The sequence below is a fragment of the Spermophilus citellus genome (genome assembly GCF_964194105.1).
Source record: "Spermophilus citellus genome assembly, chromosome: 6".
In the NCBI taxonomy this organism is placed as follows: Eukaryota; Metazoa; Chordata; class Mammalia; order Rodentia; family Sciuridae; genus Spermophilus; species Spermophilus citellus.
The window spans coordinates 108,677,851-108,703,495 of record NC_138187.1 but is presented as its reverse complement, the minus strand read 5'-3'; the positions used below and the strand labels follow the sequence as shown (position 1 = coordinate 108,703,495).

Genomic DNA, 25,645 nt, shown 5'->3' with positions numbered 1-25,645 from the left:
TTTGGTCTAAGCATCCTGTAGTTTTTCCAAAAATGACAAGAAAAACCCCTATCATAAATGCTCCAAATATATTCACTGATGGGTCAAACAATGGTACAGCAACAGTAGTTACTCCTGATCAAACTTTTACATTTTTAGTACCCAAACAATCAGCTCAAAAGGTAGAGCTTAATGCAGTATTACAAGCTTTTATGATGTTTAAAGATTCTGTATTTAATTTATTTTCTGATAGTCAGTATGTAGTTAATGCTATAGTATCCCTTGAAGATGCTGGTAGGATTTCACCTTCTTCTACTGTTTTCTCTTTGTTTTCCGCTATACAAAGTCTAATCTGGGACAGAAAAGATCCATTCTTTATAGGACATATCAGGGCACATACAGGATTGCCTGGAGCCCTTAGTTTGGGCAATGAACTAGCAGATAAATCTACACATGACATACATATTTTCTCCACAATAGAAGAAGCTATAAATTTTCATAAAAGGTTCCATGTCAATGCTAATACTTTACAAAAGCATTTTAAAATAACTAAAGAACAAGCCAGACATATAATAAAACAATGTCAAAATTGTGTGGCATTTTTACCACAAATTAACCTTGGAGTCAATCCTAGAGGACTGATACCTAACCATATTTGGCAGATGGACGTCACACACTTGCCAGAATTTGGAAAATTAAAATATTTACATGTTACAGTTGATACTTCTTCTGGATTTTTGATGGGCTCCCTTCATGCCGGAGAAAAAACTAAAGATGTTATAGCTCATTGCTTACAAAATTTTGCCACTGTGGGCGTTCCAAAACAGTTAAAAACGGACAATGGTCCTGGTTATACTTCTGCCTCTTTTAAACAATTTTGCTCATCATTTGGCATTACTCACAAAACAGGAATTCCATACAATCCACAAGGACAAGGCATAGTTGAAAGAGCTCATCAAACTATTAAAATGTACTTATTAAAACAAAAGGAGGGAATTGGAAAGGGGTATATATCCCCCAAAGACAAACTTAAAATAACCCTTTTTACTCTAAACTTTTTAAATTTGGATTCATCGGGACTTAGTGCTGCGGAAAGACATTTGTATCCAAAAAATGTACATAAGCCTAAGGTACTTTGGAAAGATATTCTAACAGGACAATGGAAAGGTCCGGATCCAGTGACAGTCTGGAGTCAGGGCTCTGTCTGTGTTTTTCCACAGGAGAAACAGCAACTGATTTGGATTCCAAAGAGATTAACCAAAACAATTTCTACAGAAAAAGAAGATGATTTGACTCAAATCCATAACAGCTGATATCCAGAACTCCAGCTTGGCTATTCTTACATCTGCGACAGTGATCAACCAGGATGCTTTTTTTCAATATCTATTTTATTATTGCTTTTTCCCACATCATAAAGTTCCATTTTATTTTTGAGCTCATACAGACATAAATTAATGTTTTTCTGATCAGTTTTATTTTTTGACTATGGAGTTTTTAAACATTGCAATGGAGATTTCACCTAGGTAAATCTACAAGGCCTTTACTATTGTCTTATATGTTGTATGTTACGTGTGCACATTTCTGTTTTATGTTGTATGTCTGTATGTGCGTATGTCCATGTATCATATATGAGGAGCGCTCATAAAAATATGGATCCCAAATTTTTTTTTTTATTATTCACGTGATTTTAATGGTTTAATTTAATTTGGGTAAACAGCTGTTGAAGACTGTTTTAATATGTGTACAAATAAGCAGGTTAACAGATCTGTTTGTTTACTTTCACCTTTCCTTTTCATTATATTTAATAATTCTGTTCAGGATAATGTAAATTGTTCTAAAAATTGTTTTTTTAATACCTGTTGAAATGTTACATTTTTTTCTTTTCTTAACATCATTGTCAATCCCTATTTTCATCCCAGTGCCGGTGAAGACAAAGATGAAACCAAACTACAACTTCTTCAATAATTATCACAACAAACTGTATAAACTGATGCATCAATGAATAATAACTCAACAAGTAATGCTCAATCACTGAGTCGATTTATTTTGGGAGGAAATGGACATATTGATAGATTCCTCCACTTTGAACTGCTTACAAAACTTGCCTGGACTATGTATCACTTGTATGCATTGTGCTCTATTTGTTGATACAGCGAACTATGGCAGTGCTGGAGTATCTTTGCTGATGTGTCACCAGTGATGCAATTTTTCCTAAAGAGCCGTCTATTGACTTGATGTCGTGGCATTTCTGTATCCTTCTCCCTTCTACTAGTGATGGTCTAATTTGGGGGGCCAACTGAGGTGAGGCAAAGAACCTCACCCCCCCACTGGTGCATAGGCCTATCCACAGGTATGGCTATATACTGGACCGGTAGTCAGTGACGGGTATGATTCAGTTGCAGTGGTATCAACCTAAGACAGGAGGCTGACGCCTAGAGGTCAGTTTTCCGATGACGGGTAAGAACCATATGTTGAATTGGACATACCTAACAGGCACGGTCCCTAGCCACATTGCCTGTTGCTTAATTAAACAGAAGGGGGCAGATGCTAGGAGCCACAACCAAATAATATGATGCATGGCACTTTTTGGTTGTAAGGTGACTCCAGCTAGCCATTGAGATGATATGATTATGTTAAGATTTACATTCATATGGAAATTGGACTCCTGCTGTTCACCTTGGCCTGCTACGGGACTCATGTTACGGGACTCCTGGAGAGTTCCCATTGGTTGGGGAAGGATAGTAGGAGGGAATTCCGGGGGAGGTCCTGGGCTCCCGGTTCCGGTAGAGGCGATCCGCATGGGTGGACCGGCTTGCTTGCCGGGTGCGTAGGGAGTATTGGCGGCATTTTCAAAAATATAGTTTTGTTCCTGCTTGAGTGGCTCGTGATTCTGTGCCCAGCTAGACTGCGGCACTCTACCACCACCTCCAACATCTGAGGATGAACATTCACTCCAGGGTGAGAGAGAAACACAGGTCCCTGCCACACTTAGTGCTATAGTTTGGATCTTGAATGGGCACTGAAGGCTCATGTGCTAAAGGCTCCAAAGGCCCATGTGCCAAAGACTTGGTCACTAGCCTGGGCACTACTGGGTTGTGGTGGAATCTTTAGGAGATGGGGCCTAGCGGTAGAAAGTTAGGTCACTAGGGACATGCCCTTGAAGAGGTTGCTGAGACCTTGACTCCTTCCTGTTTCTTTTCTTTGCTTTCCAGCTACCATGAGATAGGCAGCTCTGCTCTACCACACACTTCCGCCATGATATTCTGCCTTACTACAGGCCCAGAAGCAATGGAGCCAACCAACCAAGGACTAAAACCTCTGAAACCATGAGCCAAAATACTTTTCCTCCCTGTACATGGATTCTCTCAGGTATTTTGTGACAGTGATGGAAAGCTGACTCACACACTCAGAAACACAGGGATGGGAGGAGCTGACATTCTTAAAAATATTTCCTAGGAAAACAGAAGTTCCAGTGAAATCAACGGTTTAAAAAGAAAGATATTTCTTTTAAAGCTTCTTGCCTGCTTCTAACTTCCGTCTTGCTTCCTTCCAATTCTCCTTGATGCTGACAGCAATTATCCTTGAGCATAAATCTGGGTCCCTGCTTAAGAATTCCTTACCAGGATGCAGTCCGGGTGCTGGGCCAGGCCCACAAGGCCCCAGACTGTCTGCCAGTTCTCCACCTTTGCCCTGGCCACCTTGGCCTACACATGCACTTCCAGGTGCTTCGTGCCTCACTGCCTCTACCCTGCAGCTGCAGGTCTCTGGATGCCCCAGGCCCTCTGTCACCCAGCAAACACCTGCTTATCCTCTTCAGCTCTGGTGAAGGGTGGACTTGGACTTTCTGACACCTCATGCCCCATTACACCACCCACACTTGCACTGATCCCTTTGTCCCACAGACTGGGGCTTATTTGATTGCACATTTGTCTCCCTAGTACTTTCCAGATCAAAGTCTGGGCCTTGTTTGTTTTTAAATCTGTAGAGTGTAACTCAGAGAGGGTGGTACATGTTAGGAGCTTAACAGATGTCTGACAAACAGAATAAGTGAATGAATGGTTCAATCGGGACATTTCTCTTTAGCACATTCTCCAGAGTGTTTCAAAACCTATTTTGTTTTAAAACACCTTTAAGGAGGATGGAAAGGTACAGTTTTATGGGTACAAAGTTTCAATTTGAGATGATGAGAAGGTTCTGGAAATTCATAGTGGTGCTGGCTGCACAACAATGTGAATGTACTTAGCCACACAACTGAATACTTAAGAATGGTCCAGCTGGTGAATTTTATATGTTTTGTATTTTAACACAATTATAAAAGAAAAAAAATATAATACAGACCACCAAGAGACTGATGACTAAAGAAATAACCCAAGAATATAATAATCATGGAAAGGAGTAAGAAAAAGCTCTTACACAAAGTTTTGAGGATGTGATCTTGCTATTTTAAAATACAGCCCCAAACCCATGAGAAGTGCTCCAAAGCCACACTCAGTTCTTTGGTTGTACTTGAAAATTCTGAGCTCCTAGCACAGTGCTTGATACATTAGTATATGCCCTAAATATTTCCAGAATGTGTCTAGAATCACTGGCAGAAATATCACACAGCTTAGGAATCATTTTGGTGTAATGGTCTTTTTCCTGTAACAGCAGCGATAGTGAGATTTGACCTCTGCATGATACTCTCCTAAGGAACAAAGGATCTGTGCTCAGAAATATCACAATCTCACTGCCAAAGGGAGCTCCACTTGCTGGCACAACCTGACCTGGTCCTTCCTCTACCTTTAGGTTGCTCTTTCCCAAGGAAAAGGCAATCCTCATCCAACTCTGTGCCACCATTTCAGGTAACCCCTTCACCGTCCCTCTCAAGAAAAAGTCATAGTCCCCCTGGAACAAGCCTTTCATTTTTCAGCTAAAAATGTGGAACCCAAGGCCATTAAACTTTTGATAAAAAAAAAACAGGGCTCCACAGGGTCAGACAAGCATTTTTCTCCTAGTCTCATTTGAAGGGTCATTTTACTAATCAGAAACAGGCCTCAACTGCCATCACCACTATCCATCACCAGAAGGCAAGGGGAGAAACACACACACACACACACACACACACACACACACACACACACACACACCAAGACATGCAAAATCAAAACCAAAAGGCAATGAATCCTACCCTTCGTTCCTTATGTAGTGAGGGTAATGACGTCTCCATAGAGATTTCATTCAACCAAAGAGCCCAGGATGCCAGGAAATCACCTCATCTACAATTCACTTCCCGAGGCTTGCTCAGCTGAGCCACTTGTCAGTGTGTGCCACTTACAATGTCACATGAAACATCCCCACCATAGCCTTAATGTTCTTCAAAAGTTTGACACGCTACAGTCCATCCCTACAAAGAGATCTCAAAATAGGGTTACTTGGCCATGCTCTTTTAATTATTAAGAGAGAGTATTCTCCTATAAGGAACTCAGAATCAATAAAGACAGAGTTGTATTTGTTTAAAAAAATTAAGGGAATGGCCACACTCCTGAATTTCTGTGCTTTAAGAGGTTATGGCAAATACCTGGATAAGCTACCACAGAACTCTGCAAACCTCTAGTCACAAAAGTTTCAGAAGTAAACAAACTATAAAAGTCATAGAAAGAATTACCTGAAAGTCACAGGCCCCATCATCTACTCACATTCCTTCTCTTGCAGTTGAAGGCACATTTATGGGAGGAGTTGACCCTCCCGGTCCCTAGAAGCCTTGATGCTGGGCGTGGCAGATAGCAGGGATGCATCTTTCCTGAATTCCTCTGGTCCCCTTCCATGAACTATGATGTTCTATCTCCTAGTAAGTTCCAGTATGACCTCCACAGACCTGATACTACTTGTCCCTGAACAAATACGTTTTGCAAAAGAATACCAATGGGCTGGGGTTGTGGCTCAGTGGCAGAGTGCTCGCCTTGCAAGATGAGTTCCTGAGTTCGGTCCCCAGCACCACATAAAAATAAACAAATAAAAATAAAGATATTTTTTTAAAAAAGAATACCAATGTATTTGCTGGGAACAAATACTGAAATTTCACAGAATACGATTTCCCTACCTTTGAATAAAACAATGCTTCCGTGCTTAGGGCTCTTGCCTTTAAACTCTTTAGAAGGAAGAAACAATTAAAAATTGAACAAACAAAAGAGCTTTTTCAGTTAACATTAATACAAAAAGAGATTTTAGAACTTAGACTAAATGACCTCTTATTTTTATAACCATGGTTGGATTCAGCAACTTTCTGCATCTTACCACAAAACTACATCTCCTCATTTTTAGTACTTTCTTTTTATTTTTTTCCTTCAAATCCTGACTTCATAGAATCTCAGAGGATTTTGACCAACAGATACTTGCTTTTGGCTAGCATTTCGTGGGGAGAGATGCCTACCGCATCAAAACAAGCAGGCAGCCTACTTCCAGTGTACTTCCTATTCTCTGTGTTCACATTCCACCTTACCTGAATAACCCAGCGTTCACAGCCCAGGAGACTCCCAGAGCCTCCCAAAGCAAAGGAGTCTAAATACTGGACCCTGACACCCAAAAAGGAAGTGAGTTTTAACTTTCTAAGAGTCTTGTCTCAGACCCGCACTAATTTTTGGTAGAGCCAAACAACTTAATGAAGATTGCACCCTTTACAGCAGAGGAATTAAAAAAAAATCTGGACCTAATACTTTGTAATATACACATATTCACAATATGTTCATATATAATATGCACATAGATGTTTGCTATACTCCAGGAATAATATGATGACATCGCTGATATTTATGTATCAACATTGACATGGATAATGCATTTTACAAAAGTATCTCTAGAAACTGAAGCTCCATTCTTAAGCTTTTCCAGTACCTACTTCTAAGTTCCATGTAGTGTGTATGTCACCCTATCCTCCTTCCTTTCTCTGCTAAAATACACTGGAGGCTGGAGGCTGGAGGCTGGCTGGCTCAGGGTTGTAATGGAATATGTAGCCTTTCACCTTTGGGTCACAATACTAATGCCAGGCCACATTAGCAGCATCTGAAAGCAGTTACTGTACCATCTAATGGCCTTGCTCAAGACAAAAGCCACTCACTGTTGTAGCTTTTCACCTTGGTGGAAAGTTTTAACCAAGAAAGGCAGCAAGGGATGGATAACAGGCCCCCCAAAGAAACTCCCAATTAGCCTCGGTCCATGAGAATGGTTTGAGGGAGCCCTTTGCAAGAACAGCTTGAGAGCTTGAGAGTCTGGTGACTCTGGTGCTTCATCTATGGGCAGAGGCCCTCAATGTGTGACACTATGGTAAAATTCTCTTTCTTTAACCTGGGAAATGTCAGACACCAGTCAAAGACAGGTGTTTCAATAACCCATGAAACCCCACAGCTCAGAAGTGCCATTTTCTAGAAAACAGCTGGCAGGATCCAGGCCTAAAAGACATTGGGAGTCTTAGGGTCTAACCTAAGCTCGCTGATGACACTGATCAAGGGTTAGCGCCCTGAACAGGGACTGATACAGAAGAGATATTGAATAAATAGTTGTTGAGTGGGAGAAAAATGTTTCTTGGCCTCTTGATTCTTCTCTTTCTTTTGTCTATTAAATAAAGACAGACCACCCCCATATCCAGCCCTCATATTTCCTTAAATGGGTCCTTTGAGAAGAAGAAGGAAAAGTGGCAATGGCCCAGTGAAGTAACCTGAGAAAGCAGCTATATAAATATAAGGTGGTATTAACTTATCAGAGCTTTAAAAGGGTCCATTTGGTCCAACTCCAAAAAAAGTCATACGTGCAAAGTGTGTTGGCAAATTTGGAAAAATTACACTGCCATTCAACATACTACTGTCAAGGACCCAAGAGCTCAATAAATCTTTTTTTTTTCTTGGAGTTTACTGTAAAATGAGCAATGTAATTATAGCAACGTATTAATAACTATTACGCAGGAAACCATTTAACGTGCTGCTCTCACAAAGATTTATTTGCTAGCTTAATGTGTTTACTCAGTGATGATGACTGCCCATGTAAACTCTTCAAACTATTAGAGGCACAGATGAGATGGCTGCTTTGCGTTGAGATCTACAGAACCAAATAACATGGAGCTGGCCTATTGCACATGCTATTCCACAGCAAATGCAGAGGGAGGAGTAGACAGGGGTCTTGACTAGTCATGGCCAGCTCTCTTCTCAGAAGGCAAATGGAGATAAGAGAAAAGAGAGGGAGGGTGGGGGATCCTATTCCTACATCCCTCTAAAGGTGTTCAACTGGCTCCATTTCTGGATTACCTTCCCCTTTCCCTCCTGCAGGCTCATAGGGCAGAGGACAACAAGTAGAAGCCATACAGCAGATAGTGCAAGGATCACCTCCTGCCTTGCACCAAATCTCGCTGCAGGATCTTGGTCCAAGAACCTAACCTTGCCAAGTTTCCTCTGCTATAACGTGGGCAGTAATAGTGCCTGCCTCATAGTGTGTCCATGAGGTTCGATGTGAGATTACTCATAATGAGTAACAAATACTATCACAACTACCTTTCATGTGTCATTACTGCATGATCAGGCAGACCATGGGGCTCGATCTTCCCTCCGAACACCATTTTGGGACACAATTTGTAATGTATTATTGGGGGAAGGGAAGGTGATTTTACATTACATCAAATGTCATGTAACATAAAACTGATCATTTAACTATTTTCCAGTGTACGGTTCCACAGCATGAAGTATTCCCACCATTATACAACCACACATCCCCACTTCATCCAGAACATTTTTCTTTTTTTTTAATTTTTTTTTTTATTATTAGTTGTTCAAAACATTACAAAGCTCTTGACATATCATATTTCATACATTTGATTCAAGTGGGTTATGAACTCCCATTTTTACCCTGCATACATATTGCAGATTCACATCAGTTACACATCCACTTTTTTACATACTGCCATACTAGTGTCTGTTGTATTCTGCTGCCCTTCCTATCCTCTACTATCCCCCCTCCCCTCCCCTCCCCCCTCCCATCTTCTCTCTACCCCATCTACTGTAATTCATTTCTCTCTCTTGTTTTTTTCCCCTTTCCCCTCACTTCCTCTTATATGTAATTTTGTATAACAATGAGGGTCTCCTTCCTTTACCATGCAATTTCCCTTCTCCCTCTCTTTCCCTCCCCCCTCTCGTCCCTGTTTAATGGTGATCTTCTTCTCATGCTCTTCCTCCCTATTCTGTTCTTAGTTGCTCTCCTTATATCAAAGATGACATTTGGCATTTGTTTTTTAGGGATTGGCTAGCTTCACTTAGCATAATCTGCTCTAGTGCCATCCATTTTCCTGCAAATTCCATGATTTTGTAATTTTTTAGTGCAGAGTAATACTCCATTGTGTATAAATGCCACATTTTTTATTCATTCATCTATTGAAGGGCATCTAGGTTGGTTCCACAGTCTAGCTATTGTGAATTGTGCTGCTATGAACATCGTTGTAGCAAGCAGTATGGAGATTCCTTGGAAAGCTGGGAATGGAACCACCATTTGACCCAGCTATTCCCCTTCTTGGACATCCAGAACATTTTTTATCTTCTCAAACTCTTGGTAACATCCATTCTACTGGGGTTTTTTTGTTTGTTTGTTTGCTTTGTTTTGTTTTGTTTGGCGGCGGGGGTGGGGGGGGTACTGGGGATTGGACCTAGGAGTGCCTTACCACTGAGTTCCATCCCCAGTATTTTTTTTTTTTTTATTTTAAAACAGGGTCTCACTAAGTTGCCCAGGCTGCCCCTGGACTTGCGATCCTTCCCCCTCAGCCTCAGCCTCAGCCTCACTGAGATTACAGGTGTGTGCCACCACACCTGGTTCCATCTATGAATTTGATGACTCTAGGTGCCTCGTGTACATGGAATCATGTTTGTCATTCTGTGGCTGGCTTACTTCACAAATGTCCTCACAGTTCACTCATGTGTAGCTTGTGACAGAATGTCCTTCCTTTTTAAGGCTGAGTATTCCACTGTACAGACATAGCACATTGTATTTAGTCCTCCATCTGTCAATAGTCCCTTGGGTAGCTCCCAGCTTTTGGCTTTTATGAATAAGGCTGCTATGAACATGGATGCTGTGCTGCTAATCTCAACATGTTACACAGTATCATCCTCTGTTCAAACTCAAGCATAAACCTTACAGTGGTTATTTCACTTCTTTTGAAGCCCTCCCTCTTGGGATACTTTATGTCTGTTAAGATCTGCAGGGCTCCTGCAGATCTTCAAGGCTGTTTCTGGTCTCTGGGTCTGAGATTTCTCAACTTCCTCACTAACTCCTAAGTATCCATTCACACTATCACCTTTCCCCTCCATATCTAGCCATGACATCCCTCCAAGGGGTATTGAAGGAAAGAAGGGGAAATGGCAATGAAGCTCTGGTGACTGTTCCCTGTGTGCATGACCCCATTAATATCTGTGGACAAACCATCCTGCCACCTGCCTCCTGCCTCTTTGATGTTCTGCACCAAAGGACCTGAAACCAGCCCACAGATTTCTCCTCTCACCTCCAAGCTCTGAGGGAGTCTGAAGGAAGAGTCTTAAAGGAAGGGTGATTCCTATATTATTACCACTCCTCCTCCACCCAGGATGTCATCATGTGCTACCATCTCAACAAACAATGGAGAGAGTGAAGAACCCCATTACCAGATAAAGGGAAAAATTAAACCCAATACAAACACCATCAGGGAGCCAGCGTCTGGGGAACGACCCTCATCCTTGCTGTGACAGATGAAATGTTTATGTTCCCACAAATTCATATATTGAAAGCCCCCCCCCCCCCCGAGGTAATGGCATTGGGAGGTGAGGTCTTTACATCTTTCTCAATTAGGTCATAAGGTTGAAGTTTTCATAAAAGGAGTTTGTGCCCTTCCACAAGAAACACTAGTGAACTAGCCAGTCTTCTCTACCAGCTGAAGATACAGGGAGAAAGTACCCCACCCATGAACCAGAAAGCAGGCGCTCACCGGAACCCAAATCTGAGTATCTTGGACTGGATCGCTAACTACACACAAGGGGTACAAAGTCAAGAAGGAGACACACGTGGGCAAAGAGCGGGGTAAATAAATTCTATCAAAACCACCATAGAGATTCAGAAGCCCAAGTTTTTCTGGGTGACCCTGGGCATGCCTCCTAACCCTCTCCACCATTCTGTTATCTCCTTCCTGACCCCCATAAAGGACCATTATGAAGAATCACTAAAAACTAGGAGCACTCTATTAAAATAATAATAATAATAATAATAATAATAATAATAATAATAATAATGTTAATCAGCACACACCACCACCACAAAAAACCCACAATCCAGAAACTTTCTTCCCCCAAGTGGATACCTCACACAGGAAGCAGAGAGCCCAATAAGGCATATTAAAATCATGCCTTTGTATTGCATTTACCACCCTGGCTGCAAAATATGTATACATATATACATACACACACACACACACAAATGTATGTACATATATGTATATATACACACACGTGTGTATATACATATATATGTGTATATATATATATATATATATATATATATATATATATGCATACTCATAAAGCCATCATGGGCAGACTTGCAGCTGCCATCCTCCTCCTCTGCTCCATTCTCAGCCTGCTGCGACAACCCACCATCTTCTCTGCTGAATGCCCTTTTAATTGCACATCCCACTTTATTAGCTGCCTTGACCTCCAATAAAAGCTTCAGCCTAACAATGTCTGAAACCTGAGACAGGATGTCTACTGTGTTACCAACTTGTATGCTGCCTTTAGGGTCCACAGAGTGCGTACACACACACACACCCTTCACACACACATACACACACACCCCACACTTGGCCCATTAGAAAGTCTCCTTTAGAAATTTCAGAACCTTGCAGCTGGGGTTATAGTTCAGTGGTAGTGTGCTTGCCTAGCACATGTTCCATCCTCAGCACCACATAAAAATGAATAAATAAATAAAGGTATTGTATTCATCTACAACTAAAAATTTTTTTTTAATTTTCAGAACCTAATTTTATGGTAAATTTAAGGGTAAAGAATAAGAAAAGTAATACAGGATATGCTATCATGATCAGTGAGATCATAATCAGTGAAAACTTATGTGGAAGCTTGGCTGTGAACAGGCCAAACCTCGCGTTGTGTGGGTTTGGCTACAGGATGCTCTGTTAATGTTGGAATAATGTGTGTGCAGAGAACACAGAGGAACGATGAAGAGGAGCACGTGGTACTTCTGTAGCTCCTGCTGCTCTGTGCCTGTTCTCAACTATATTTGCTCCGAAGTCTTAATGTGCTCTGGGCTAGTACAAGCCAAATGCAGCTCTGCTTTTAATATCTGTACTCCCTGAATTGTGTTTAAACAAAAACATAAAGTATTAGATTTGAAATAAAAGTTGGAGAAACCTTCCCCAGGAAGCAGGTAGTTTTAAGAGGCAACCAGGGGTAAGGATAAAGAAGAAAAACCAAATCAATATTAACTGAATGTGTTCTGGTGGCTCAGCAGGCAGCTACCTGTCATATCCTTTTCCCAGCCTATAGCATTAAACCCAGGCCATGAGCCAATAATATGTAAATACTGGCCTCAACAGTTATGGTCCCCTCTAGACACTTGTAAATGCAGAAAAAAGAAAAGAGAAATCAAAGGGGGCAAAAAGGATTTGAGGAAAGTTTCAACAGAGAGTCTATTTTTAAGAATGATGAATACAGTGTTTGGAGTCTTGGTATTCCTATATTGCTATTCCCCCAAACTCTTGGCAAATTGTTTCTAAATCCTAATCAACATGGCAGTTATATTTAATGTAAAACTAACTATAAGTAGGCCTTTCTAAGTCCTAAGGTCATTCTTTGCCTCAAATACCCCTCAATCCAATTGCTCTCATAAAGTCAACTGTCCTTTTTGTTCAAGTTTATTTCTGTTTACAAACACAAACAACTATAAAGCAAATAGCTTTACTAAAAAACAGGAAGAGGGTCTGGGGGTGTAACTTAGTGGTAGAATGTGTGCTTTGCATGCATGACGGCCTAGGTTCAATTCCCAAAAGAAAGAGACGGAGGGAGGGAGGGAGGGAGGGAGGGAAAGAAACAGGAATATCCTTGTCAGTCACTTATGATCCAAATCCAAAGTCAGAAGCTGCACTGATGAGAGGGCTACTGGCACCTTCAAAGCCTGCACCGGCTGACTAGTGTGATCCAAAGTCTTGCCTCGTGGCAGCCCACAGAACAGCTTGAGGCTCTTGGTTCAGCCAGAAATCCATCCAGGGTTTTGTCATGCATATTCCTCTGGAATGTGGGAGCCAGGAATGGACTCCATAAAGCCCTGAGTTCACACCCAGCACCACAAAGAGAGAGAAAGCACAGTGAGCCGGGTAACTTTCCCAAGATCACAATGCTAATTATGCTGGAGGCTGGACTGTACCTCTGTCCCCAGCTCTAAGGACAGTCCTTCTTCACTAAAAATTTGGGATTGTAGATAACCTCTGATGCCTATACCCCCCACTTCTTTGTTTTCTATTTCTCTCACCCTCTCTCTCATCCGTCCTCCCTCTCTTCTCCTCCCCCACCCCCAACATCTTATTCTCCTTCCAATCCTTCTCCCCTCTGTCCCTCAGTTCCCAATGTCATGCCTCCTAGCTAGGTGGAAGACAAATGCTGCTCCAATTCCCAGCCATGGTGTCATGGGGAAGATATCCAGGCCATCTCTTTAGCTGCTCAGGATATAGACCTCCTTCTACAGAGAAACACCAGCTGATTGCTTTTCTTAAACAAAGGTGATTGCTAGTTGTCTGCCTGAATTCGACTTTTATTTTCTGCATAACCTCTTTATTAGATAGCTCATCAGCTTTTGGTTGTTGTTATTTTTGGTGTCTAATTAGTTAATACCTAAGTCTCCCATTGCTACATGAAGCTACCAGTTAGATGGGATAGAAGTAGAGGCAGTGATTATAACTCCAAAGAAAGCAACCACTATAAATAAGGTGATAATGATTCATAGGAAAGCATAACTGCTCATCACTGCTAATTAAAAGATGAAATTATACCACAATAAAATCTCAAGCTCTCTAAGCTCCTATGCTATCTTGGGGGGGGGGGGGGGGAAGGTCCTAGTCAGATGAGATAAAAGAATTATGAAACTAAAATTTATATTTTTGTTATCCTATGGTAGAAAAGCATGTTTTGACTTATTATTTCCAATCCATGCTTTTAAACAAAAATCAAACAGAAATTTATCGTACATGTAAAAACTATCAAAGACTGGAAAAGCACGCTATGTGGAGAACTAAAACTTCTTCCAAGAACCTTTTGTGATTGCCAACAGTATTGAACTTCAATTCTAAAAAGTAGAAAAAATGAATTAAAATAGCCCCTCAGCTGCCACCTAGTCTATGGCACTTAAGATACATTCAGATATACTTCTGCTTATCAAAATAACTTGCTCTAGCCTTAGAGCCTTCAGATCTGCAAACCTATATAGCATCATTCAGAATACATCCTCTTTTTATACTATAGTTTACAAGAACCCACTCCTTCCACGTCAACTCCAGCTCTCAGAGCTGAGATAAGGGCAGAAAATACTGCTTGGTGGGGGAGGGTATCTTCTCTATTTCCAGACTTCTCCACAGGGTCTGGTCGGAATTGATGCAACAGGATCAGCAAACCATAACTGCAAAGAAAACTGTCTGAGAAAGATAAAACTGGATTGGAAGGCAGATAAGCCCAAATTCCTAGTGCTGTTCAGATCTGCATATCACATGCGCAGTCACTGGAGGAAATCTGCTCTCCTTCATTCACTAAGAGCCTGAAATGTCAAATGCCATGTCTGCAATACTCCCTTTCGGGGGAGGGGGGCTCTGAGAGGGGCAAGGCTTCCAGAAGGGATTTGCATCTGTGACAAAAACTCTCAATCCACATTCATGGTAACCCAACTAAAAGGAGTGGCTATTTGCATCAGTGGACCTCTCTTAAACTTTCGATGGTGCTACCTATGAATGAATAAGTATGAGATGCTTTATTGACCTGGAGGTGAAGAAACAGCAAAAGAAGGAGCTCAATGGCTCCAGTGTTCTCTGACTCCATTTTTTCCCCTCCATTTTGGTGTTAAGCCACTACCAATTGGGGGGAGTAGGGAAGAAGGAAATGAGAGAGAAGAGAAAGAGTAGGAGGGAAGGAAGGAAGGGGGCTTTCACTAAATTCAGTTTTCTTCTTGTGCAAAGTCATTGGAATAATAATAATAGAAAGTGGCAGTTAAATATTATCTCACAATTTCACCTAATCTTCACAACCACCCTGGTAGGGTCCTTTCATTATTCCACTGGACAGATGGATTAAGGGACTTGCCCAAGGTCACCATGAAGTGATGGAGCCTGGTTTTGCACTGAAGTCTGTGCACCCCAGGTTTTCACAGTCATAAGAACATCAAAAAACGGATCTCTCATAACTTTTAGTGTTCTGACAACTCCAGTACTGACTCACATGTCCTCCTCTCCATCCACTCCTGAACTTACTGTCATTGTCTATCTTTCTCCAGGATGCTAGAAACTCTTCAAAGATCCCCAAAGACCTTTTTATTTGCCAATTCAGTGGTAGTCTCAGTCCCTGATTCTTTGATCTCGCCAAAGTATCAGACCTCTCACACCGAGCCCCTGAAGCTCAGGATTGCCTGTTTGTATATCACCACTTCTCCTATATATTTTTCTACCTCTTTTTTGGCCTGTTCTTCTTGGTCTATCTTCTTGACTCCCTTCAATGTCAATGAGCCCCACGGCTCCATGTTCCACTGGTTATTGTCCCCACACACCCACACCCACAGGGAATCACACCATCTGTGAAGTTATTCTATCACCTTGTTCATGTGGGCATCTCCAGATCCATGTCTCCATCTCTGAACTCACCCTAAGGCCCCAACTGGATCTTACTGGATCACTCAGCCTCGAGCTCTAGAAAGCCCAAACCAGTTTCATTATCTACAAAGATTCTTGAAAACCAGACCTCTAATAACAAAAACTCTCTCTTGCTTCTATTTCCTGTCTGAATAGCTGGCCACACTGGCTTCACCCTTGTCCTAGCCAGAAATCTGTGAGAACGCCTCCTCTCCTTCCTACCCTGCATCTCAGGAGCGACCCAACATGGGTTTTCTACTCACTCTTTCAGATCAAGCTGCCACTTCATTTTTGCAGTCAGTTGACACAATTTCACTCAAGCCACTGCAAGGAGTCTCCTAATTGGTCCCTATGACCACCCTTCTAGTCCAATCTCTCACAATGAGCAGCTCATTTCAGTCCCTTCCTGTACATCCTCTAATAGTTGCCCATTGCCTACAGATAAGTCCAGATTCTTGCCCACAAGACCCTTCAACCTTTCCCTGCCACCTTCCCACCCTGTCATTCATTCAATGCACTATGTCAGTTCCGCTAGTGTACTGAGCATACATAGCCCTCTTGCTTCCACCTGCCATTTCCTCTGACTGGAATGTCTAGGCTTCTCCATATTCATATCCTACCCAGGCTCCCCTGTTTGCATTTTGTTCAGCCCTGTTGTAGCACTTGATACACTGTTCCAACTCTTACATTCCATGTCTGTCTAATACCAGACTGAGTGGCTCCAAAGCAGGGATTTTAGTCTTTTTCATATTTTGGTTATAATGTGGCACAGTTACAGTAGCAATTGGTACCTAAATGAGAATCTGAAATAATCAGTGGCATATGAATATCAAGCAAAACAATAAATAAAATATTAACAAACTGAATCCAGCAGCATTTTTTTAATGCACTGAGACCAAGTAGGATTTATTATGGGAATTCAAGGATGGTTTGCTGTTAGGAAATAAAAGATAATAATTTGCAATATTGGGCTGGGGATATAATTCAGTCGGTGGAGTGCTTGCCTTGCATGCACAAGGCCCTGGGTTCAATCCCCAGCACCACAAATAATAATAATAATTTTCAATATTAATAGATCTTAAAGAGAAAATTCACATGATTATCTCCCTAAATACTGAAAAGATACTTGGAAAACAAAACCTATCCTAAATAAAATAGGAATTAACTTGTAAAACTGTAGGTAGATCTCAGACCAAAAGCCAAAATCTTACATTAAGTCAGGAAAAAACTATAGACACTACTATTTAATATCATGTTAGAAATATTAACCAATGTAATAATCAAGATAAAACAGACACACATCCAGCAAAGAGAGTAACAACATCTATATTTGAACATCATTTTTTTAAACTCATGAGTATTAATTTTTTTTAATAAACATGTTAGTAGAATTTAATAAAGCACTAGGATTATAACTAATATGTAAATCAATATTCCTCATGTATATAAATATCACTTAGAAGAGATAATGGAGGTAAAGACTTCATTCATAATAGTAACAGAAGATGACACCTAAGAAATTTGAGGAGAAATGTGCAAAACCTACATGAGGAAACTCTTAGAAATTCTTGAAAAGTAAAATGGTTGAAAAGAAAGCCATTTCAGGTTCTTGGGAAAGTCTCAGCATCATAAAGATGCCAACTATCTCCCCAGATTAACATGAAAGTGTAACATGGTCCCCATGAATTTTTTTTTCTGGAGTTAGTCAAGTTTATTCTAAAGTTCATAAGGGAAAATAATCAGGAAGAATAACCAAAAACTCCTAGAGAAGTAGGGGATTGTTTGGGTCAGAGAGAGCTAGTCCTACCAAACATTAAAAGGTGCTATAAAGTTTCTCAAATGGTATGGAATTAGTGCACAAGGAGACCAACAAATAAACAGAATAGAAAATCCAGTAAAAGATCCAAATATAACTGGAATTTTGTTTTATGATAATGGTGGAATCTTAAATCTCAACGGGGGAAAGATGGATGTATTAATAAAGGGTTTGGGGGCAATGGATACATATTTAGAAAAAGATAAAATTGATCTCTATCTTTGTGATACCTCCAAATAATCTCCCAATGGATCAGAAATCTAAATACAAAAAAGGCAACTCCATATAAGAAAGCAAGCATGGTTAATTCCTATACACCTAGAAATGATGGACAGACCCCCTTTTAACCATGACTCAAAATCCAATTTTCTCAGATGAGTTCCAGATGAGGTCCAAAGGCAAAACAGGATGATAGATACAAACTAATCTGGTATTCTGATAATTATCCCAAGAGTAATTTAGGAATCCTTTTGCACCTATACAAGTAAATTTAAAGATATTTCAGATTGGTGCATATAAGTATGAAAGGTCAATTGAGAAACCAGTCTAAACAATGTTCCTCTGTCATAGTAAGAAAATAGAGAAAGTTTTCAAAAAGGAAAGAAAAGATGCTTATGAAGCTTATGACTTGAAAGTGGCTTAATTTTGTATTCCTGAAAAGAGACAGGGGACCCCCACAGACACTGACCAATTTACAATCTTTTCGAGGACAGAACAGCCTAGAAGTCCAGCAGTCCTGCTGATGTGGCACTGAATGTCCAGCTGCAGGGCTCTTCCTCTCAGAAGGTCAGGACAGGGCCCTCAGGCAGGGTTTTCTGTTGGAAAGGGACTGACAACAGCATCTCAGCTGAATGCATTCAGAAACAAGGAAGTTCCCTTCCCACCCCCACCACAAGCCAAGAAAATCAGTCAATTCAGTCTTGACAGTCTTGCATATTTCCCCCAACCTCTCTGCCCCCCAAAAGTGAAGTTACCATCTGTGAGCCCAGATAATTATAACCTTCTCAGGCAGGGGTCTTGTAGTCACTTATACTGTGTTAACGGTGACCCCCCAAAAGCTTTGGGAGACAAAGCATGCTTGGATTTCTGTTCCTTGTCTAACTTTTTCCTTCTTTTTGTAACCTAAATAACTATCTCAAGCCTCTGGAATACCAGGGTGAAGAAAAGAAATCATGCTCATCCCTTTGCTATGTGAGATTGTGTGTCTTGGTACAGCACCCAGCACATAAGGACAATAACTGTTAGCCATTCGTAACCATCATTATTACCATCACGTTATTAGCTGATGAATAGCACAAACTGTGATATGATGCCAAACAGCAACTGATGTGGACTAAATTTTAATTGACTTAATCCTTCCAAATGCTAACAAACTACCAGCCTCAGCCACTTAAAAGTCCCATATCTAAGGCAATAATCCTATCTACAATGAGTGTGGAAGAATTGATTATAGGCCAGGGATTTTTGCAAAGTGAATTAAGTTACTACAAAAACTGACCATGTTGTTTCCACAATTAAAAGTCTAGGAGAATGAAATGTCATTATTCCATAGCTTGCTAAGCCTTAAAGAAGAAATTACAACTCTCATGGCTGTACTGGGAATGTTTTTATAAACTCCTACAATGTTTCAGAAATTCTTTCATGATAAATGCTGCAGGACGTTTTCATTACTGATATTATCAATTAACTACTCCTCTGTCTACAATACTTCCAAAATGAGAAACTCTAATGAAGCTTTTAGAAAATAACCATGTGTTCTTAGAAGGAGATTTCAACTAGAATTCCTCCATAATTAATGAATACTTAAAATGCAATCTCTACTTTTTCTATTTATAAAGTGTTTATGATGGCTTTGGGGGGACCTTTTACATAGGGTTATTTTCCATACCCCTCTTTTGGAGCCAGCAAAATACAGAAATATGTATTTATATCTCCCCAAGTCTAGACTTCCCTGGGCTCTGGCTATTTAGAGTCCACGTTTGGTGTTTTTAACCCCTAGGACACATTCCTTTCTTTCATCTCTGTGATTCCTGGCTTCCCTTCTCAGGGTGTCTGGCTAATCTTGCTGATATTTCTGGGGCATAAATGGGCTCAGAATATTTGACTGCAAAAGGAACATAGCTCTGGATCTTCTCTATATAAAAGAAGATTTTCTTTTATTGATATAGAAATGAACTGATGCCTGATAACCTTTTGCCAACCTGAAACATTTCTTTGTACTTCATGGAATTTCTTTGGACTGACGTTTTTCAGAACTTACACAGTCCTTTCAAAAGTTCTATCACCCAATAATAGAATGATCTGAGCTAACTCAAAAATAAGAGACTCATTCCCTGGCCTCTTCTGGCTTGGTGTCTTAACCACTGTCATCTAGAAAGCAGAAAAGACACTCTCACCACTGGACATGAAATAATTTTATATTTACACAATGGAACACTGTAGTGGGTAAAAGGACTGTCCTCACTTAGAAACCCAACACTTAACACATCCATCCACATTCTTTTGTTTTATCTGACCACTACCACTTACCAGCACTAGAAGAGAAATGATATAAACCGAGTATGCCCTTTTTACTGACTAAGGTAATAAAAGTCAGTCCAAATGTTTTACAATCTGCCAACAGGCACAAATCTCTCCTTACCCAGGTAAGTTGCTATTGGAAAGATGAATTCAGAGAATCATTAAACAGTTATGTGAGCTCACACTTGTCATTTCAACATTGCAGAATCTTGAAATAGCCAACAACAAACTGTCTTATGATCAAATCTTCCTCCATTTTCCATTTATTTCCAGAAAACTCAAATTCCATCCATAGGAACTCAAATCCATTGTCATCCTCCTCTCTGTGCTCTATCCAGATCTGGGTCTCCTATCATCACCATTTCCAGTCTCAGTCAGCACCATCACCACCAACCTCGCTACCCAGTAACATCCAAGTCGTGTCACCTTCTATCATGAAACCCTGTCTTCCATGGGGCCACATAATTCCTAAGAGTGCTCAGAGTAGAGCAGTAACTCTCAGATCACCATAGCCAGTCAATAGTTTGAGACACCAACCAGATACCCTGCAGGGACCTTCCATAACCTCATCTCCTCTCCTTACCCAACTGTCCCAAAGATAAAACTAGGGGATCAGGGCTCGATACCTACAAATGGACATAGTGTGAGAACTAATATGGCAGTGTGATATTTGGGAAATATACTAATGAAATTAGAACCTGAAAGTTGCTAAATTTTTTAGGAAATAAATTCTATAACATGAATCTAACAAAATCTTTTCTAATTAGAAAAGATTAATTAATAAATATCAACCCGTACAATTTTCACTGAAGAATGGAAGTACTTTTTGAGCTTTACCTTGGATAAATCTTATGACATTCTAACAGTTTGAATCTTTTTTTATTAGTAATTTAATGGGAAAGTTAAAAAATAGAGAGGAAAACTGATTTATTTAATGTCACAAAATAAACCAGTGGTGGAGAAAGAACCAAAGCCAAATCCATCCTAAAATAATAGGGTTCCTGGGTTTACTATTCTGCCTTTGATGTTAACTGCTTACCTATGAGACTTGTAATGCTACCTAGTAGAATTTAATACTCTATTCAGGAATATATTCCCCAAATACAGTTAAGCATCTTAAGCAAATTACAAAGATGATTTTTACTAATTATCCCTCAAAAACATATCTTTATCTTCCAGCCTCTAACTCTCCAGGGTGAATTACTTGCTGGAGTTACAATGACATCTCTTTGTTCTAATGAAACTTAACTCCTTTGGTGCCTGAGGGCTTCAGAGGTCCACAGTTTGCTCATAAATCCTGCCCATGAGGATTTATGGCCCACCATTCATGGTTCCCAGAACATGGCAATTGTTTGATTAAAATTTTATGAATAGCCACAAGAGGTGGCACACGCCTGTAATTCCAGCTGCTGGGGAGGCTGAGGCAGGAGGATCACAAGTTCAAAGCCAGCCTCAGCAAAAGCAAGGTGCTAAGCAACTCAGTGAGACCCTATCTCTAAATAAAATACAAAATAGGACTGGGGATGTGGCTCAGTGGTGGAGTTAAATCCCCAGTAACCTAAAAAAAAGTTGCGAACATTAAAAGGTATAATGGAAATTGGACCTAATGAGAGAGTAGAAATACTTAAACACACACACACACACACACACACACACACCTAAAATTATTATTCCTAGAGACATACAAAACATTGGTAGTTAAAATTGAGGCCCCATATCTCATTACTAATCATGAGCTTAACCCAAAGCACCCTCATTCCTGGCTACATCCCTTGTTCCTAATGTCATGCTTCACTGAGCTGCTTCACATCTAAAACTCAGGCAACTATGGTTGTGTGTAATAGTCATGTGTGCACTCAGAGTGATCCTGATGACTATCCCTGCGATGGCAGCTCTTCCCTAGATGCATGCCTGGATCACTGTGAGTCAGTGTAGAGCACTGAGGTTCAGCCCATCCAATGCTGCTTCCGGAGCTATCACCTTGCTCTGACAATATTATCAGTTTCCCAACATCAATAAAGTTGATGTTGGGAAACTGATAATAAAGCTACCTCTTTTAACACTGAATGACATTTCCAGGAAGATTCATCAAAAACAAAAATCCAGTGTGTCACATGACCTCACAAATCATAATGGATGCATTTAAGTTTCAACGTTTGTTTCTTCTACCTGTAAGTTTTCCTTCCCCTCTTCCATTTTTATGAAAAGAATCTGTTTTGATTTACTTTTTCACCTGAAGAGCACTCAAACAACAATACAAAGAATTTATTATAAGAATGGGTTCTCTAGAATAGTCTAAAATAATTTGCTACACTGCAACTTATTAAGATTGCCAAATATCAGATGCTATATATCTGCAAGAACCAAGACTAAGGTTCTTTAAATCTTTATCAGATGGTCTAGAGTGAATAAATAAATTATGAACTGCAACTTGTAGTTAATGTCTGTATCCTCCATTAGAATACAATCTCTATGTAGACAAGGACTGTATGTTTCTGTCATTTTCTCTGCTGTACCTGACACTTTGCTTTGAATGGTAAAGGAAATCAATGAATACTGGCAAATGATCATAAGAGCAAATAAATCTGTGAGTGAAGAAATGGTGTTATATTGGAGGGTCTAGCAATGCAAGGGTGAAATGAGTTTTCAGACTCCCTGGGATTTATTCTTAGAGTGTCCTGGAAGATTTATTAACAACCTATAAAAATGGCAAACTTACAACAATCCATGAGTTAATTATTCTTGAGAAAGGTTATGGATTCAGAAGACCAATTCTGGTGGTGAATTTTCCATATTTTGAATTTTATAACAGTCTGTGGGGATTTGTTTAATTTAACCCTTGTATATAAAAACATCCAAGTGTGTGTTTGGGTAAACAGATGAGGCAAGCAGATGCAGTTATTCCTAAACTCCACGACTCAAAATCACAATATTTCATTTCATGGAAACATAAACCAGAAAATGTCATTGAAAGGTGACAGAAACCTCCACAGCAACCCACTGTTTTCTTGATATTTCTCTCTAACCACTGATAAAAACTCTTTGAAGTGGAAGAGTAAATATTATCATTTGATAGTACTTGGACCCAACAGTGCAAATACAATTGCATTGTGTTACACTCTGGGGGCTCCCCTGCAGGTCACACAACGAGGCAGGGTTCTATGGAAGAACCAATGCGCGTTAGCTCAATAGCAGGCCAGGATGTGGTACTGCTCTTATGAGCTATCCACCTCTTTTTAATCTTCCTCAGATACACACACACAGAGAGAGAAAAAGTGCTGGCCTTTGAATGTGCTTCTGTTTCTGTAATCCTGGGGAGGAAGAACCACAAATATGCGATGGGAAACGACAACACCCAAATATCAGCTTGCTGTTTCTGCTCCCATTGACATTCTTGTAAAGGATCCCATGTGGGGGTGGGGAGAAAGATTTCATAAGCAGTCTGGAGTCCCGAGTGGCGGCACAGCCAGACAAACCACCTGGGGCATCCACCTGGGGCATCCACCTGGGGCATCCCGGGTGGACCGTGAGGCCTGAAGCTGCGGGTGCGCCAACACACTCGGGAGCTAGTTCCCCTGTCCCATGGGGCCTAGGTAAGGGTCCTCCCCAGGGCCGCCATCTGCGTCCCCTAGAGTGTGAAGCAGCCCCCAGAACCGCCAAGGCCCCTCCGGCGGCGGCGATGCTCACGTTCGCGATGGGTCCAGCAGCTATGCCCCGCAATCGTTGCCCTGGCCGCAGCCCTCCCGGCACCTCCCCCGCCCTGGGTCGCCCTCCCGGCTGTTCTGTCGCGCCGCTCACCTTGCCCGGGAAGGGCCCCGGGAGGAGCAGCTTGAGAGCCTGCCTCCTCAGCTCCACCAGGCGGGCGTTGCAGTTCTCGCACCAGACGCCGCGGTCCGAGCCGGGGGAGGAGCCGCCGCCGCTGCCAGAGCCCGGGGAACCGGTGCCGAAGCCCGGCGAGCCGCCCAGGGAGCCCGGCGAGCTGGTGCCGATGCCCGGAGAGGCGGGACCCGGGGATCCGGTGAAGGAGCTCGGGGACGAGGTGCCCGAGCCGGGGGACGGGGTCCCCGACGAGCCCAGCGCCGAGCCTGCGCCCTCGGGGGTAGGCCGGCTCCCAGCGCGCGATTCCTCGTACGCTTTCCTGTACCAGCTCTCAGGGGAGAAGGGAGCCGCGGGCTTGGTGGGCGAGCAGACCTCATTCACCTGCAGGGGGAGACACGCGGGTGTCAGGGGCCGCGAGGCGGCGGACTCCCGCTTTCTGGAGCTGGGCCGGCCTGGGGGCGCCGTTCTGCCCGCCCGCCGGGGTATCCGCATGCCACCGAGCGCCTGGCAGAAAGCCCACGGGCTCCGGTTCCTGGCTGCTGCAAGCCCTGCAGCTAAGTTGCCCTCCATCTATCTCGTTAATTGTCCTAAGGTGATTCCCCGCCTCCCAAGTGACCCCTGCTCCGGCTTCTGGGTGCCGGTTTCTGGGTGCCTCAGGTCAGGAGAAGGGTTTACTTGAGGGGTTTTTCAACGGTTTCTGCAGGGGGTACCCACAGATTCAGCGCCCCATGCTTTTGGACCTGGCACCCACCCCAGCAAGAACCCAGTTACAAGATCCTAGAAGACCCTATTCTGAGGGTCCTGTGACTTATGGGTTTTTATTCATTCAGGGAACAGCCCACCGGATCCTGCCGGTAAAATGAAAGGATCTCCCGGATCCCGGGAAACGATCCGTGCAACCAAAGGCAGAGATTTCATGGGAAACATTCCTTACGGCTTAACTCTGCCTGGAAGTCCAGGAATACCGCAAAAGTTATGGGTCCGGGGAAAAGAAAGGATTAAACCGACTGAAAAAAATCCGAGAGCGAGGCGTGTGTGCGGGTGTCCTCGCAACAGACCCGCCTCCGCGCACGCACAGCGGAGGTGTCCCTGCAGCGGGAAGAGAGCTCGGATCCGCGCGCTGGCCGCCGGCTCCTGCGGGTAGCTCTGCCGGAGCCACCGGTTCCCGAGAAGGAAAGGACCCCGACCGAGATGGGTCTGGTAACGCGTCTCCGTGTCGAACCCGTCACAACTTACCCCGTATTTCTTGCCCCGGTTGGAGACCGCAAGCCTCTCTTTATTCCCAGCTACCGAATTCATGGTGGCTTTTCCCGAGGAGAGTCTAAATGTTCCAATAATGTTACATCCAAAAGATCTGCCAACCAGAAGCGTCCCCCAATTGTAAGAGGTTGTCTCTTGGCCCTCAAATCAAGATTTCTTAATTGTGGGTTAGAAAGAATAAAAAGCAAATGGACCCCAGAAGTAGTAGCACCAATTTGCAGAAAACGTTGGAGTGGCTGGCTTATTCTTCTCTTTAAATAACGCTTTTCCTCATCCTCTTCTGCCTCCTCCAGTCACACGTTCTCTTTTCATGGTCACATCCACATCATTGGCATTTTCCTCAATCAAGTAAGTCCTCCGTTCTCCACGAGGGAAAAGAG

General features: G+C 42.0%; 1 protein-coding gene across 1 annotated transcript in view; it reads right to left on the bottom strand.

Annotated features, from left to right (window-relative positions):
- The window catches only part of KIF26B (kinesin family member 26B), a 491,165-nt gene extending 465,793 nt beyond the window's left edge, over positions 1–25,372 (bottom strand). Inside the window, exons 1-2 of the mRNA XM_081299332.1 lie at positions 25,242–25,372; positions 23,985–24,386 (exon numbers count right to left, since the gene is read on the bottom strand). Of these exons, the coding sequence (XP_081155458.1) occupies positions 23,985–24,386; positions 25,242–25,304 (465 nt within the window). The 5' untranslated portion in view covers positions 25,305–25,372. The remainder of the gene's footprint in view (positions 1–23,984; positions 24,387–25,241) is intronic.
- Between the last annotated feature and the right edge of the window lie 273 nt (positions 25,373–25,645).